This window comes from Vulpes lagopus, chromosome 19 (genome assembly GCF_018345385.1).
Source record: "Vulpes lagopus strain Blue_001 chromosome 19, ASM1834538v1, whole genome shotgun sequence".
Lineage (NCBI taxonomy): Eukaryota > Metazoa > Chordata > Mammalia > Carnivora > Canidae > Vulpes > Vulpes lagopus.
The window spans coordinates 14,242,010-14,257,886 of record NC_054842.1 but is presented as its reverse complement, the minus strand read 5'-3'; the positions used below and the strand labels follow the sequence as shown (position 1 = coordinate 14,257,886).

At 42.8% G+C, this 15,877-nt stretch overlaps 1 protein-coding gene across 2 annotated transcripts in view; it reads left to right on the top strand.

Annotated features, from left to right (window-relative positions):
- The first annotated feature begins 226 nt into the window (after nucleotides 1–226).
- TGFBR2 (transforming growth factor beta receptor 2) overlaps nucleotides 227–15,877 on the top strand; it is an 89,166-nt gene continuing 73,515 nt past the window's right edge. Inside the window, exon 1 of one of the 2 annotated variants that reach the window (XM_041733584.1) lies at nucleotides 227–358. In XM_041733584.1, coding sequence (XP_041589518.1) covers nucleotides 265–358 — 94 coding nt within the window. In that variant the 5' untranslated portion in view covers nucleotides 227–264. Of the gene's footprint in view, nucleotides 359–5,662; nucleotides 5,694–15,877 lie in introns of those variants that run through there. The other variant, XM_041733585.1, reaches the window with a different exon arrangement.

The following is a 15,877-nucleotide window of genomic DNA, read 5'->3' as shown; positions in this document are numbered from 1 at the left end:
GCGCTCGCCGGGCCCGGCGCCCGCCTCCTGCGCAGCTCCCCTCGGCCGCCGGGGGCCTCCCGCGCCCGCCCGCCCCCGCCCCCGCCCCCGCCCCCGCCCCCGCCCCCGCGCGGCTGCCGAGCGGCGCCACATCTGGGCCGCGCATCTGCCCGCCCGGCCCGCGCGGGGTCCCGCGAGGGCGCGGCGCGGAGGCGCAGCCGGGGCTCGGGGAGGCGCCGAGCGCTGCGCGCGGGGCTCGGTCTATGACGAGCGGCGGGGGCTGCCATGGGTCGGGGGCTGCTCCGGGGCCTGTGGCCGCTGCACATCGTCCTGTGGACGCGCATCGCCAGCACGATCCCGCCGCAGGTCCTGAAGTCGGGTGAGTGCCCCGGGCGGGCTCGGCGGGGGCGGGGGCCGCTGCGCTTGACAGCGGCCCCGGCGCCCGCGCTCGGGCGGAAACGGAGGGTGCCCGCGGCCCCCGCGCCCCGCAGCCCCGCGCCCCGCAGCCCCGCGCGGCCGGGACTTCCCTGTGCCCGGAGCAGGAGAGCTCGCGGGGGGGCGGGGGGCGCGGGCGCGGGGCGCGGGGCGCGGGGCGCGGGGCGCGGGCCCCCTTTGTGCGGCCAGGAAAGGCGTCGTGCCGGCCGCGTCCGAGGCGGGCCCCCAGCCCCGGAAAGGGAAGTTTGCGAAGTTGCTCGGGGATCCCGGGAGGCAGGGGCCGCGGCCCGGAGCCGAGCCCGCCGAGGCCGCGGGGCAGCCGGCGCACCTGGGGGCGCCCACCCGAGGGCCCGGCCGCCCCCGCCGCGCCCCGCCCCGCCCCGCCCCCGCCGGCGGGCCCCGCAGCCCCCGCAGCCCCCGCAGCCCCCGCAGCCCCGGGGCCCCAGGCCGGCCTCCGGGCCCGGAGCCGCTGTCTGAAAGTTTCAGGGAACGAAGCGGTTTCCGAAGCAAAGTTCTCCGGCTGCCCCGTCGGCGGGGCGAGGGCGCGGCGGGGAGCGGGGCTGTCAGGTGGCGGCGGGGGATCGTGCCCTCGGTGCCGGCGGGGTGCGGGGTGCTGGGTGCTGGGCGCGGGGTGCTGGGCGCGGGGTGCTGGGTGCTGGGCGCGGGGTGCTGGGCGCGGGGTGCTGGGCGCGGGGTGCTGGGTGCGGGGTGCTGGGTGCTGGGCGCGGGGCGCTGGGTGCTGGGCGCGGGGTGCTGGGCGCGGGGTGCTGGGCGCGGGGTGCTGCACAGGCCGCCTGCGGCGACACCGCCCTGCCGTCCCGGAGGTGAGGGTTCCCCGCAAGTGACCTCTGAGGGAAATGGGAAGCCTAAATCCCAACTGTCCTCCCTGGCCTGGAGGGTTTCCAACGTGAAAAATGCAGGAATTGAGTTCTTATGTGTTAGGGAAAGGACCGAACTCCCCACCCCCTTCCCCGACCTTAGAGGTTTCTTATTTTTGATGCGCTGATCCACATAAGTGAGTACCTGCAAGGCCTCAGGCCCTCAGCTTCCTCATCTGTAAAATGGTTCCATCTGGATAAGTTGACATCCCCTTCATCTGTGGCTCTTCTTGCCGCTGTCTTCCCCCTTTGGTGACTTGGAAATGCCCCGTGTAAACTTGGGAAGAAGCGTAGAGGCCCTGACAGCCCACATCACCCCCAGGCACTCCTTCATCCACGAGGGCCCCAGGCAGTCTTACCTTCTGGGTTGTCTAGAAGAGATTAGCACCAAGTTCTAAATGGTGACCTTTCAGAGTATTGGAAGTGGACTGAGACCTTTTTAAGAATGATGTTTCTGGGGATCCCTGGGTGGCGCAGCGGTTTGGCGCCTGCCTTCGACCCAGGGCGCGATCCTGGAGACCCGGGATCGAATCCCACGTCGGGCTCCCGGTGCATGGAGCCTGCTTCTCCCTCTGCCTGTGTCTCTGCCTCTCTCTCTCTCTTTGACTGTCATAAATAAATAAAAATTTAAAAAAAAATAAAAAATAAAAAAATAAAAATGATGTTTCTTATGGAAGGTGGCACGGAGATGGGAGTTCTTAATGGAGTGAGAAAAAAGGACTATTGTGAACAAAAAAATCCTAACACAAATTTGAATTTCATAAAGTCCTACTGTCTCATTCTCCGATGTTCTACATTGCAGTACCAGAATGTCCAAGTGTCTCTGATCATACTCCAGGCACTTAAAAACTGACTTATATGTTGCTAATAAAGATTTTAAGTGGCATCCTTAATCTTCTGAGTATGTTACAAATCATTAAAACTTTTGTTTCAGGTTACGAAAGGAGGAAATCAACAGATCCTGATTTTGTTAGATTTTGTTTACAAGGATTAGATTTATGAATTTTCAAATTCCAGGCTCAGTAGTTCATGAGTCAGTTTCATTTCATCTGTATACTTTTTAAACAATTAACTTAAAAGCCCAGTGGCTTTTTATTTGGACTTTGATCAGTTTTTAAAAACCCACAGATTTCATATTTTGATGGAATTAAAAGTGCCCAATTTGAACTAAGGAAACATTGGAATTTTACTCATTTGAAATTAAATTTTCAAAGATAGTTGAAGGTAGAAGGTAGCTATAATGAAAACGAGAAACTTACTTCCAGTTGCATTCTAATTTTCTGTGTAAGTAAGCGGTTTCAGGATTTTTTCTAAAATAATTGGTAAACCGTCAAGACATTTTTCAAAATATCTTACTGTGTGATAAGATATGAGATAATTAGATGGCTAACGGAGTCCTATTAGGCCACCTAAAAAAGTCCATCTTCTGTTTAGTGGATTTGATAAGAACAAACTTCACTGAGAAATATGCTTAATTCTTATTTTTTTTTTTTTAATTTTGTAGATCCACCCTTCCTAAATGCCCCAAATTAAGTAATTACTCTTTAGGGGAAAATCTTAAATGTCAGAAAACTCTTCAGATCTGAAAAATATGACTGTTACTTTTCAAATACCTAACAAGAAATTTCTTTTGAGGACTCAGTATTGGTAAAGTGTCATACAGATAAACTTCTTTCCTAAAATTATGTTAATGATGTACTTCTCTTCGTTAGGGTCAGAGACTAGAGATCTAGGTCCAGAATTTGATCTTTGGTCTGTTGCATTTTAGAAAAACCATTTTTTCTGCCACTTCCTTTAATTTTCACCAGTTTTGATCTATACAAAATACTCATCATACTTTGGATTTATCGCCCCCTTTTTTTCAAGGTAGCACCCCACCGTGATGAATCCTCATTCTTGTCTGGGGAGCTAGCATAACTGCTACATGGTTTCCATTTTAGTTTACCAACCCTTTGTTATCAACACAACTTTTAAAATTTTTCTTTATTTTTTAACCCCATTTTTCCAATTAAGAATTATGTCTCATCGGTGCCATTGTAATAAACGACCATTACTCATTTTTTCTTTTCGGCAGTATTTATAGAGCATCTCCTTATACTGGGCAGGAGGCTCAGACCTAGAGACACTATCCCAAATGAATAAGACAGTTTAACATATGGGAGGGTTTTAAAGGCAAAGATGAGGATGCGTAGTTTAACCCTAGGTATTTGGAGACATTAATGAATACTGGTGGTTTATTTTCCAGGCCCTTTTTTTCAAAAGCCATTTGGTGCTGAATGCACTTGGAGGGGTGTAAACTAGATGTGCTAGGTGTTTTTGTTTTTTTTCTCTCAGTCCCTTTGAATGTCTTTTCATTGATCTGTTCCTTTCTATGCCCACCATGTTGCAGGCCCCCACTTGGGTCACCCCAGTCCTCCATTCTGTAGCCACTGTGGTGGGCCCAATGTGCCCACCCAGTCTTTCTCTTGAGGAGTGACTTAGAGATACAGGCTCTTGAATAGAGGCCTCCTGGGTTCCAGACCCACTTTCCATTTACTGGCTGTGTAGCTTGATGGCCGTGTAGTCCCTTTCCTTCTGTAACCCCCCAACCCATTTATAAAATGGGAATTATGGAGTTATAGTGAAGTTTAAATAAAATAATGCTTTGAAGTGCTTAGCTTAGTGCCTGCAGCAAAGTAAGTGCTCAGTAAATACCAGCTTTCATTATTATTATTAACTTCTTAATCAGGCCTCACAGGATCCTCCCTGACCTGGTTGCCATTTGATTCTGACACTTCACATCCCACCATGGCTCATGCTTTCCCAGTATATCCTTGAGTCATCTTGCATACACAAACCCTAGGCAGCTTAGGCTTTTTAGTGCCTTTGCTCAAGCTGCTGCCTGGAACTCCTGCTACCTGAATAGTTTCCCCTAGCCTTTCAGACTTAATTCAGGTGTCATTTGCTTAAGGAAATCTGTTTGCCCCAGGTTGAGCTAAACGCCCCCTCCTGGGGCCAGGCCTCTGTCTTAGCTCATAACAATAGCCAAAATTAGATCTTTATGTGACTCCTTTGCCAACCATACCTCTCAGAGGCAAGGGGTGTATCTTATTAATTTATCCATATTCAGGATCTCTGAAAGTACCTGACAAATCATGTAGCACCCAGGAAATGTTGAGCGGAGCTGCTAGTACAATCCAGGTCAAGTATTTTAACAACCAGGCAGGCTCTGTGTACTGGGAATTTACTCTGAATGGTAAAATCTTACTTTTAGGGGATCCCTGGATGGCTCAGCGGTTTAGTGCCTACCTTCGGCCCACAGCATAATCCTGAAGTCCTGGGATCGAGTCCCCACGTCGGGCTCCCTGCATGGAGCCTGCTGCTTTCTCTGCCTCTCTCTCTGAATAAATAAATAAAGTCTTAAAAAAAAAAATCTTACTTTTAGTTAGAATAGTTTTGGCTCTGATCTCAGTGACAGTTTGGCTATTTTTATTGTATGTAATTGTTTTTTTTTTTTTAATTCTGATGAGATATGGAAAAAAGATGCTTCAGCTACTGACAAACATGATGCAAAGTCCTTATCCAGTCCCTTCAGCTGTACATTTGAAATTGCTGTAAGGCATTCTAAGCCACTCCTAAACTTTGGGGTTTCACCAAAGAAATTTTCCAGTAAATACTGAATTCCCTCTCTCTCTCTCTCTCTCTCTCTCTCTTTTTCTAGAAGTTTGTCAAAAGGAGACTTTCATTAAAAAAGAAGTGCTGAAATCTAAATTTAGCTTTTAAGTTTCTTTTTTCATCAGGGTTTTATGTTTTGGTTTATAAGCGGTGAAGCAGAGTTGATCTAAGGGAAGCGTGGGCCTGTAGCAGCTCCAGTATGCCGCAGAGCTGCGTGGATATTATTTAGGTCTGATGCAAACCACCAAAACAGTTTAAAATAGGGTGCAGAGGAAACATACTTCCTCGCTAGAGCATGGCATTATTTAGCCAACTTCCACATGAAAGCATAGCTCTGTCACCTTCTTAGTTTCTGCCCTCCAGCTCTGCAGGTATAGCTTTGGCAGATTTAACGCATGATTTTCGGTGGAAGTGACTTAGCAGATACGCATTAGTAGTGAGAATACTCACCTCTTATTTTGTGCTGTGCCTTTTCCATGTAATATTCTGCTCCCCAGGTACTTGTTGCTTCTGACTGAGGCGATGTGATGATTCCCCTTCCTTGCCTGGCATGTCAGAAGGGTTGAGAATGCTGAGCAGGCACATTGGCTCATCTCAGGGAGAAGTCGGGAGAAGAGAAACTAACATTTGAAAATCTGCTCTGAGCCAGCTGCTTGACATTACTTATCTAATTTCATCTGCAGAAGAAGTCTGCAAGATAAGTTTTATTATCTTTTTTTTAAATGGGGAAGATGGAGTCTGCTCCAGGTCAGTTGAGGTTTGCCTGTGTATGTGTGTGTGTGCATGCGTTCTCAGCTTGCCCTGCTTGCATACTGCTCGGCTCTTTTACTTAGTGTATCCATGAGTACATATGCTGAGATGGAAGTTAGGGAGGGGGTAAAGAGTCCACGAGTTTGAGAAAGGAAAAACTTACCATCTGATACCATCATTTCAGTGCTCCTGATTTCACAATTTGCTTTGCTTGCATGATCTGCCTCCTTCCTATCTTTGCACCACAGAAAATCAACATAAGGCTGTCTCTTTACAAGGAAACTCTACTCTTCCTAGTCTGATCACAGAGTCCTGGTGGCAGGACTGAGTTCATGTGAACCATGGTTCGACCATTTACAGCCATTGGACAAGCACCATTTTCAAAGCTGTGTGTATTGTGCACCAGTTCCAGGCACGAAGCCGCAGCAACTGTTGGTGAGGGCAGAAAGAACAGAATTTATCCAACATAATGGCGGATGATTTGACTTTTGAGGTTCCACTAATTTGAAAACTTGTAGTTGGTTAACACTCTTCTCCTCATGATAGGATCTGGCCTTTTACTTGCTATGATCAGCTTTTTAGGTCTTGGTACTCAGCATAAAGCACCTGCCTCCTTAGATATACTCAATTCAGGATCTCCCCCTTAGGCTTTTAAGGGTTCCCTAGCGTCTTTGTTTTGTTTATAGGACTGAAGCTTAGATCATTAGAACGGGTTTAGCTGCAGAGTCAGTGCCTGTGACTCTTGAGGATGTAGGTGGGAAAGGCTATCTGCTATTAAGACGTGCAGTTTCCTCCCTTCCTTCCTTCCTTCCTTCCTTCCTTCCTTCCTTCCTTCCTTCCTTCCTCCTTTCCTTTTCTTCTTTTATGATGAGACTTCCCCACCAGTGTTTTTTTTTCAGCGCAATTAAAATATAGGCATAGTATATGGGCAAGAGGAGCCTCTGCCCTGACTCTTAGAGGGTACCGTCTTTAGTCTTCTCAAGTCAAACCCCTGTCCATGAGGTGAGAAGACTCTGAACCTCTAAGTCCAAACTCCCTTTTTTAGATCACATTTCAAGTACTGAGAACCATAATTCACCATTCAAATGTCCCTGGGTTTGCTTTTCAGACTATATGGACCTTTGGGTACCTCTTGGTGAGGGCCTTTATAGCCATTAGTCTTTGCACCTAAGGGGTGGCCAAGGGATAGCTGTGTATGTGTGGGGTGTGTGCAGGGATATGTTACAACTTGGGTGCCCATGCATATCTTACAAGGTACCTCTTGATCCAGTATGGAGCAGGCAGTGGAAAGAGGAAGGTATATTAGTGGCCAGACCTAGGACAGTGTTTACCCAAAACACCCCATTCCAGAGAGGGACTTGAATAGTTCAAGACTTTTACAATTATACTGGTCTTCCAAAGTATTAGTAAGATATATTTGTTAGTCATGGTAAGACAAAACCTATTTTATTGAACCATTTCTCAGCTTGATTTATAACTTCTGATATTTTGGTCTATGGTATGTGGACCTCTGTTTGTCCTCACCCTGGGTCTTCCAAGGCCAGGGATGCATCTGGCATCCATAACATTCCTTTACAGTGGTTTGGGTCACAAAGTTAGTTTTTGTTGATTATATTATGTTTTCTCCAGAGAGATTGGTCACTAACAAAAAAGCCAAGACTCCATTCTTAATCATAATGTATTTTCATTTGCAAAATTCAGTTTTTCATAGTTTATATCTTCTTGAAGGAAAATACAAACCTTAACCTTAGTTCTATTAATTTGACTATTGTTCTATTTCACTTATGCATTTTTTTAAAAGATTTCCTAGTACTGTAGTTGCATTTCCTCCATGTACTAGGAACACTAGGGCAAGGTGAAACTTATCTGGATGTTTTCTTCTACTATTGTAAATATTTGTTTGAGTGGTCCATGCCCTTCTCAGTGTCTGTCAGGAAAACAAGAACAGTGTTAAAAAGTCTAAAGCCCTTCTAATACTATATAAGGTATAGGATTGTCAAAACTGTGCATTTTAGAGAGTCAGGGAATGGGCAGAGCAAACATGAATGTTTTGAAGGAAAATATGGGGTCAGGTGCAAACTCTGAGCATATGTCATAGCACGTCTTATCTGTAAAAGCTGTAAATCATTAGAGAGGATTCATGAACTTTGGGGACAACTCACTGCTGCTTTGTGAATGACTACTGGTCATCCTAAACCTCTGTGAAACTTTTCTACATAGCGAAATCGAATTGACCTCATGCTCCCGTAAGTGGGTCTCTCTCTTGAAGAAGCTTTATTTTATTTATTTATTATTTATTTATTTATTTATTTATTTATTTATTTATTTATTTATTTTGAAGCTTTATGCATGAGCCTTCATGGACTGGTTTCCCAATAAAGTATGTAACCCACTTAAGGAGATCTTGCTACTGCCTGGATCATGCTGAGCACTACATTTCTATTATTTAATCTTCAAAACAACTCCATGAGGTAGATTTTTTAATGTTCATTATAAGTCCTCTGGAGTTTAGGAAATTTAGCAAAGAACACCCAGTTAGCAAATAATTATGCTGGGGTTTGAATCAAGATGCTCTGGTTTAGGGACCTGCCCTCTAGTTGTTGTATACTATATTGAGACTAGGTCACCTCAGTTGACATAAACTGTTCTCTATTGTAGCATGGGTGGTGGGGAAACATAGGGGTTAAGAAAAAAAAATGGTGCTATCCAACATATTTCTAATGCTTTAGTGTTTTTCATTTATTATCCCATTTAATTTCTTTAGCTAAATAAAATCGCATTTGATTCATACACCAGGTAATCAAACATCATGACTGTCTTGTAACCTCAATGGGAAAATGAAAAAAATATACTTCAGTTGATGAATCATGGGGTATTTATGCCATCAAGGAGTTCTTAGGCATTCTGAGCAAAACCAGCCCTTTATTTGGAAGGATTGGGGAATTCAAGGGTGCATAAATATGTGAGGGATACATATGGTATGCCAAGGTGGATTCACCATGAGGTGAATGGAATGTAACCTTCAAGGCTTATCTCTGATATAAGCCCATCTCCTGGCTCTGGAACAGAGGCTGGCAGTATGGTTAGTATGTGTCATTCAAGAATATTTAAGAAATCTTGCTGTGCCTGAGTATTAGAGCTCATGCATAAAAGAAACATGATAGAGGTTTCCCCAAATTTAGAGGCAATTCAGAACATTTACAGGATATCACTTAAAATGAATGGTGAAGCTGAAACTTTTTCCAAGCTATTCAAAAATAAATTATAAATTCTAATCAACAGTTCTAGTGGGAAGACTGAATTATTTTTCTATTCTCTTTATAGAGAATATTGCAAAATATCATTGGAAGAGAGAATCAAAGGGTATGTAATCAAAAAAGATGGTAAACATATTTCAGAGGTCTGTCAGAGAGTTAATAAAAATAAATTTTATATTTGTGGTATTTGTAGCTTTTTAAAATTTGCACTTTGTAAGATAACATTTTGAATTCTAAACATTCACTTTCATACCTAAATTTCTGTTCTTAATTTTTATATTCTTTTCTTAACGAGTGCCCCTGAAATTTAAAAGCTGCAGCTTTCACAAGGCCCAACTCTCTGATTAGTGGTAGGATTTGCTTGTTGGCCGAGAAAATAATTAAAAATTCCTCTTCCTCCACTCCCCACCCCCATACAGAGACTGAAGTCTGCATCATTACATCACCAAACCCAGACTTTTTCCCCCAGGTTTAGCTAAACCCTTCATTATTTTCCTAGTTTAGAGGCTCCATGTCAAGTATAGAAGAAGCTGTAAATATGTAATTATCACAGAACCTTGATTTTGAATGAAACCTAGATCTGACCCTTAGTTTGCGATCAAGACTGCCTAGGAGACAGCTGATGAAGACTAAAGCATGTTATACTGGCCACCAAGGTGTCCAGGTGATCTGTCCAAGTCCCTTGGCCCCACTGGGTGTCATTTTCTTCTAAGTACAGTGGGAAGAATTGGACTAGATGAAATTTTCAGTTTTTTCTGAAATTTTTCATTTTGCAGTTTAGTGGAGGAAACCATTGAAGTTGACTCAAAAACCTAATCCTTAACTAATTGAAGTAGAAAACTCAAAAGTCATAATAGGTCGTAACAGATACCACAAACATCCACTTGGAGTTTGTTGGAGATGACCACTATTGAAAAAGAAAAAGAAACCATAGTTATTTTGAAAATTTTCTGGTACAGGTGCCTGAGCATACACCCTAACTAAATAGCATGTTTACTTGAGCTAGTGCTTCTTCCTTGCTGAAGAAAAGGCTTACTTGGGTTTGGTGGTAATACCATTTCTCTTTTGTAATTATGGTGTTCTCATTCTCCCCTTCCTCTGAATGGGTTGAAGTGTCTGTGAAGGTTTTTTCCGAGGAAAAGAATTATGAAACACTTTGCTATGTCCAGGAAAAGAAAGTCCTAAAGGAGCTTCTGTGTTTTGGGGAAGAGAAAGGAAATTCATCTGAATATAATTAGTCTTCTCTTGCCTTTCAAAGATTTCTCCACCACTTTTCTTAAAATATTCTCAGAAAAGACAGAATTTGCTACAGATTGGCAGGTTGCAGACTGCCTTTTTAGGCAGGGGAGTAGCTATGAGCCGCATAATTGCATTTCTGTATGGTCTGCATACAACAGCACAGAGGAGGAATCTTCTAACTATTGCTTTGAGTGACTGTCTTGTTACTTCACATCACTTTTATGTTTTGTTCTCTAAAACCCGTTGTATTGGGGGAAAACTATGATAAAATTTTACCTCAAATGTGTTTAAAGGGAAAACAACAACAACCAGTGGTCACATTTTGCATTCACTATTCTGAAATCCCTAAAATTACATTGTTGTACAATAGTTTCCAACAATCTCAGCCCTTCCTGGGCACTCTTTTATTCTTATAATTTCTATTATAATTATATGATTTGTATTGCGTCTCTTATCACCTATTTATTTTTTCCAAGGAGTCCCAGACCAGCCAGTCTTCTTTTTGTTGTTTTTTGCTTCCCATCACCTCCATCAAGTCCTGCTTGTTCTACTTTCTCACTCCTTCAGAAACCTTATTTAACATCTAGCTGTCTTGGGTTCCAATATGCATTGAAGTTCAAATCTTGAACTCAAGCATTCTGACCCCAAAACGATGCTTTTTCAGATCATCCCCTGAAGATGTTCTACTACCTTACTACTCAAAGGGCAGTCCAGTGACCAGCAGCATCAGATTAATGAGAAATTTACTGGAAATGCAGAATGTTGATCCCCTCTCCAGACCAAATGCTCAAAACCAGCATTTTAACAAAATCTCCAGGTGATTCATGTACATATGCATTGAAGTTTGAGAAGTGCTGCTCCAGTAGCATTAAAACATTTCCCACAGAGGAATCAAAAGATCTGCAGCAATGTTGGTGGATCAGATCAGACTTGTTTCTGTCACTGAAGAAGAGAAGGATTGCAGGGAGAGTAGCTTCTAGTTTTATGAGGGTGTTTTGATTCCTTCCTAGCTACAAGGCCCCTTTTTAACTGTATGTAGCTAACACACTGAGGCTAACTGAAGCAAATGCTCTGACAGCAAGTCAAGTCAATTAGTGAGGCAGTTTTACCCTGTTTACCCAAAACATCTTCCAGGGCTCTCTCCCTTGACCAACAACTGTAGATCCTGAGATCCATTTCTCTGCTGAACTCACAGCATTTATCACGTTTACTCATTAGGCATTTAATCATAGACCACCTTCACATTTGTAGGCCTTAATTAAGAGCTATTATACCTTGGCATTTCTTAAAGTATATAGCACTGTGCTGTATACAAAGTATGTACCCAATAAATTAATGAGTTACTGTCAGGTTTTTCAGGACATGGTTCTACTCTTCAACATTAAAAAAAAAAAATCTTTTGCCTTAAGAAACTTACTTGGTTGTTGCCAAGTGAGAACTCACTAAATTTTTCTTGAATCCATCAGCATTTGCTTTAGACTGTTCTGAGAGTGCCCTATTGGCTTTTTCAGTGAGTGATATCTATATTTTATTCACCATTAGGTCATTTTTTTGCACCTCAATTACTTTTGTCTTTAAGAATCATGGGTCTCTAGGAGTTACAACATTCAGTTCTCACAGCTCTTTCAGATTTTTTCAGTTTTATTTTCCGACTCCCCCCCCTTATGATACTGTAACTATACTCAGCAAAAACCAAAACAAATAAAAAACAGGAAAAAAACCCTTTCCATTAAAACTTGCCTTTTGCCTCAAATATCAACTTATTCATCAGAATAACTGTAAATCTTAATACCCAGAATCTCTCAATCAGACATTTATTTACAACAGGAACCTCGTTACATGAAATGCATAACCATTTGGTTTCAGTTTTACTCTTAAATCATGCTACGACCACGCAAGTCTGAACTCGTGTTTTCTGTCCTAAGAAGCTCATTGGTTTCTGCCCATGGACACCCTTTATCCCTTTTCTCTTGAATACCTATACATGGCCATCAGTTTAATCTCCCCAGATGTCATTTTGAATAGGTGGCTCCTGATAGCTTTCCATGGATCTTCTCTGTGGATCCTAGGAGATTGATTACATGGCCCTTACTTTCTCTTTGAGCTCAGAGGCTGTATTAGTATCCTTGGTTCCTAAGACCCATCAATGAGTCACAAGATTGGTTTGATGATTGCTTGCAAGAATGAGGCCAGTCCATCCCCCATTTCCCTTTCTGTTCCTGCGCATGCCTCAGGCCCTGGTTCCATTCGACCTGGGGTCCTCACACATACTTTTGCTTTTAGATTTTTCTGACTTGTGACTGTTCTGCTCCCTTCAGTTTTCCCATTCTCTGCCCATGCCCTACAATACCTTCCCCATGCTGAAATAATGCCTGATCCAAATCCATTTCCTCTCCTGAGCCTTCAGGTAGTCAACCCAGGCAGATTTCCCATCTTTTTTCTCTTCACAGCCTCACTAACAGGCCTGGCTTCCACACTCAGGTGGCTTTGGTCACCAGGCTACCTGTGACTGTATGTGTGTGTCCCTTATTAGAATGAAGATTCTTTGAGGGAGAATCTTCTCTCTTATTCTTCTCTAGCACTCACCATACATTCTCACTGAATGATTGTTGTTGTTTAGAATTCATTACTTTTAGGGATGCCTGGGTAGCTCAGTGGTTGAGCGTCTGCCTTTGGCTCAGGTTGTGATCCTGGGGTCCTAAGGTCCCCCACAGGGAGACTGCTTCTCCCTCTGCCTATGTCTCTGCCTCTGTGTGTCTCTCATGAATAAGTAAATAAAATCTTAAAAAAAAAAAAAAAAGAATTCATTACTTTTAAAGGCCAGGGAAACTGTTTACAAATCCAAGACAGGATGACATTATATATATATACACAGTGTATATGTATATATATATAGTATATATATATATATATATATATACACACACACACACACTTATATATACTTATATATAACATGTATTTATATATTTATAGGTGTATATATTAAATTTATACATATTTATGTATTTATTATATATAAATTTGTATATACTTTTTTCTAGACTGTTTATATTCTCACCACCAAGTGTGTCATCAGTGGGCTTGTCATTTTTAGCCACCTTGAGGGAACCATGGGCTTGTGGGAAATTTCAAACCATCTAATGTGTGTAAGTTGCTCTTTGCCATGGGGATTCCATCTGCCTTCAGTCTTTAGTTTCCGTGAATTTGGGGAAGTTGCAGCCTGTGGGTGTTGAAGCCTGTTGCTTTTCCATCTTCACAGACTGCTTTTGTTTCATTTATCCTCTTGTATGTGAATCTTTTGTAGAGGCCCCAGCGTGTCACGGCTATAGATGCCAGAAAAAGTCATAAAGTAAATTGTATTATCTGACCCAGAGTAATTTTTTGCCACTCCTGCCTTTCATTTTTTGTGAATTGTAGATTTTCTCTTATCATTGGGATAGTGGGAGAAGGGACAGTTGAATGAAGGGGTCTTGGTGCAATGGAGAGCATCTGAAGACGCCTTCCAACTGGCTGAGGGAAGACAGCCCATATTGCAAAGATGAGTCCCGGCTTTAACAGCACAGCTTCCAGATACAGCTCCTGCCTCTCTTCCAGCTGGATTTGTCACCCATAGAGCCCCTTCTCTGGGGAAATCCAGGAGCTACCCCTGACTTCATAACATTACTTAGGCATGGACTAGCAATACCCTACCTGCTCTATCTAGGGGAAGAAGGAGACAAAATAAACATTTTATGTCTTTCTTATTTAAAGATTTTATTTGTTTATATGATAGAGACCAGAGAGCAGGAGCAGAGGGAGTGACAGAGGGATAGGGAGAAGCTGACTTCCCCCACTGAGCAGAGAGCCTGACGTGAGGCTGGATCCTAGGACGTCTGGATCATGACCCAAGCCAAAGGCAGATACTTAACTGACTAAGCCACCCAGGCACTCAAAATTTTGTCATAATGTTCTGTGGCACTAATGGGAAATGGTTGAGATAAGATACTTTTAATTTGATGTACTCTTGGTTAGCTTTCAAAAGAGAAAACATTTCTCTTTCAAGATTTTGATGGTGATGTAGGTGAGGATGTTTGTGGCCGTTATATAATCACTTATGCTGACCTGTGCAAAGCATTTTGTCAAACTCAAGAGAGTCTCCTGTTACCAGTGTGTTAATGAAATACTGATGGTACCTTTGGGGACAAGGCAAGAATGTAGTTTCTTAATAGTTCCTTTTTGCTTCATGCATAACTGTTGGAACTCCAGTTAACTCTGCTCCAAGCTTACTGGCCTTGTTCCTCCTCAAGGTGTAACTCCTTTTTGAAAGTAATTGACTGTATGTTAGATGTCTGCGTTACTCGTGTTCTGCTAGTCAAAACAGTTTTGTTCTTATCTCTTTATTTTTTTTCCAGATGTTCATCTTTAAGTTCTGGGAAAGGGGTCTTAACCTTGACCTCTGATACCATGTACTGTTTTTTTTTTCCTCCAAGTACTGTTTTTATTACAATCAGGACTTTAATAAAATTTATGTTAAAGCAAGTCATGGTGAGCATTTTATAATGGACATCATTGTCAAATCGCTATGTTGTACACCTGAAACCAATAGACTATTGTATGACAGGTATATTTCAATTAATAATAATAGTGATGATAGAATCTTTAGAGGGAGCCCCTGAAAATCCTGGGAAAATCTGAGTGATCCAGTGTCACTTTCTTAAAACATCTTCCCGTGTTACACAAAGTGACCATGGAGCCCAGCTTGGTGCTCGTGCTCTCTGAATGGAAATGCCTTGAGGTTAAGAGAAAATGAAAGGGTTGGGGTTGGAGTTGGTAGTTGATGGTTGTGTTGGTTGAAAGCAGCCACTTGTGTGCTCTTTATCAGCAGTGACCAGGGCTGCAGTGGAAGGGCCTGATTTTAGTTGAACATATCTGCCCACAGCCCTCTCTGGCACATATCTCTTGGGAACATATAAAATGTCCTTTGTTGTTAAAATAGCTGTTAAATGAATATGAAAAGCACAACAAACATCATAAAAAGAGTCATTTGCAAACTTGTCCAGGCAGATAAAAAAAAACTAATGTCAGGAAAACAGAAAAGAGCAGTGATTTGAATAACTTTATTATTTTTTTGAGGCTTATAGGGGGAAAGAACACTAGTGGGAAAAAAGTCTACTTTGAAGAAAATATGTTGACCCTGTCTGAATTGTAATAGTTTTTCATAATCCCTTATGGTAATAGAGTGCTTTATGTAAACCTGTTTCACCTGGATGTTGTATTTAATTTTGGAAACAGCCCTCTGAGTGGATATAATTATGCTGTTTTATGGATAATACGGCAAAGGCAGCCCAGGAAGATGAAACCGTCTGAGGTATTATGAAGCATCACACATTTGTGTTTCTGTCATTTTACCTTTTTGGTCCTCGTGCTCTCTTGCCACTTAATTTTCCATGTAAATACAAAACGAACACTATGGAACAGACATGATGTTTGTATATTTCCGAGTTAACTTGTCGTAGAGGGGATTGTAGGGTTGATGTCAGAAGCCCTGTTCTTGGCTTCAAAAATCAGAAACCATATTTAGGATGAGAGAATTCCCTCCTCCGGGACACACTTCTCTGAGGGTTTTGTCCTCCGGTCTTACTAGAGTTCAAGCGATGTAATGAGTCATTTTTTATTTTTTTCCTTTTCTCATGAGGCAGTTTT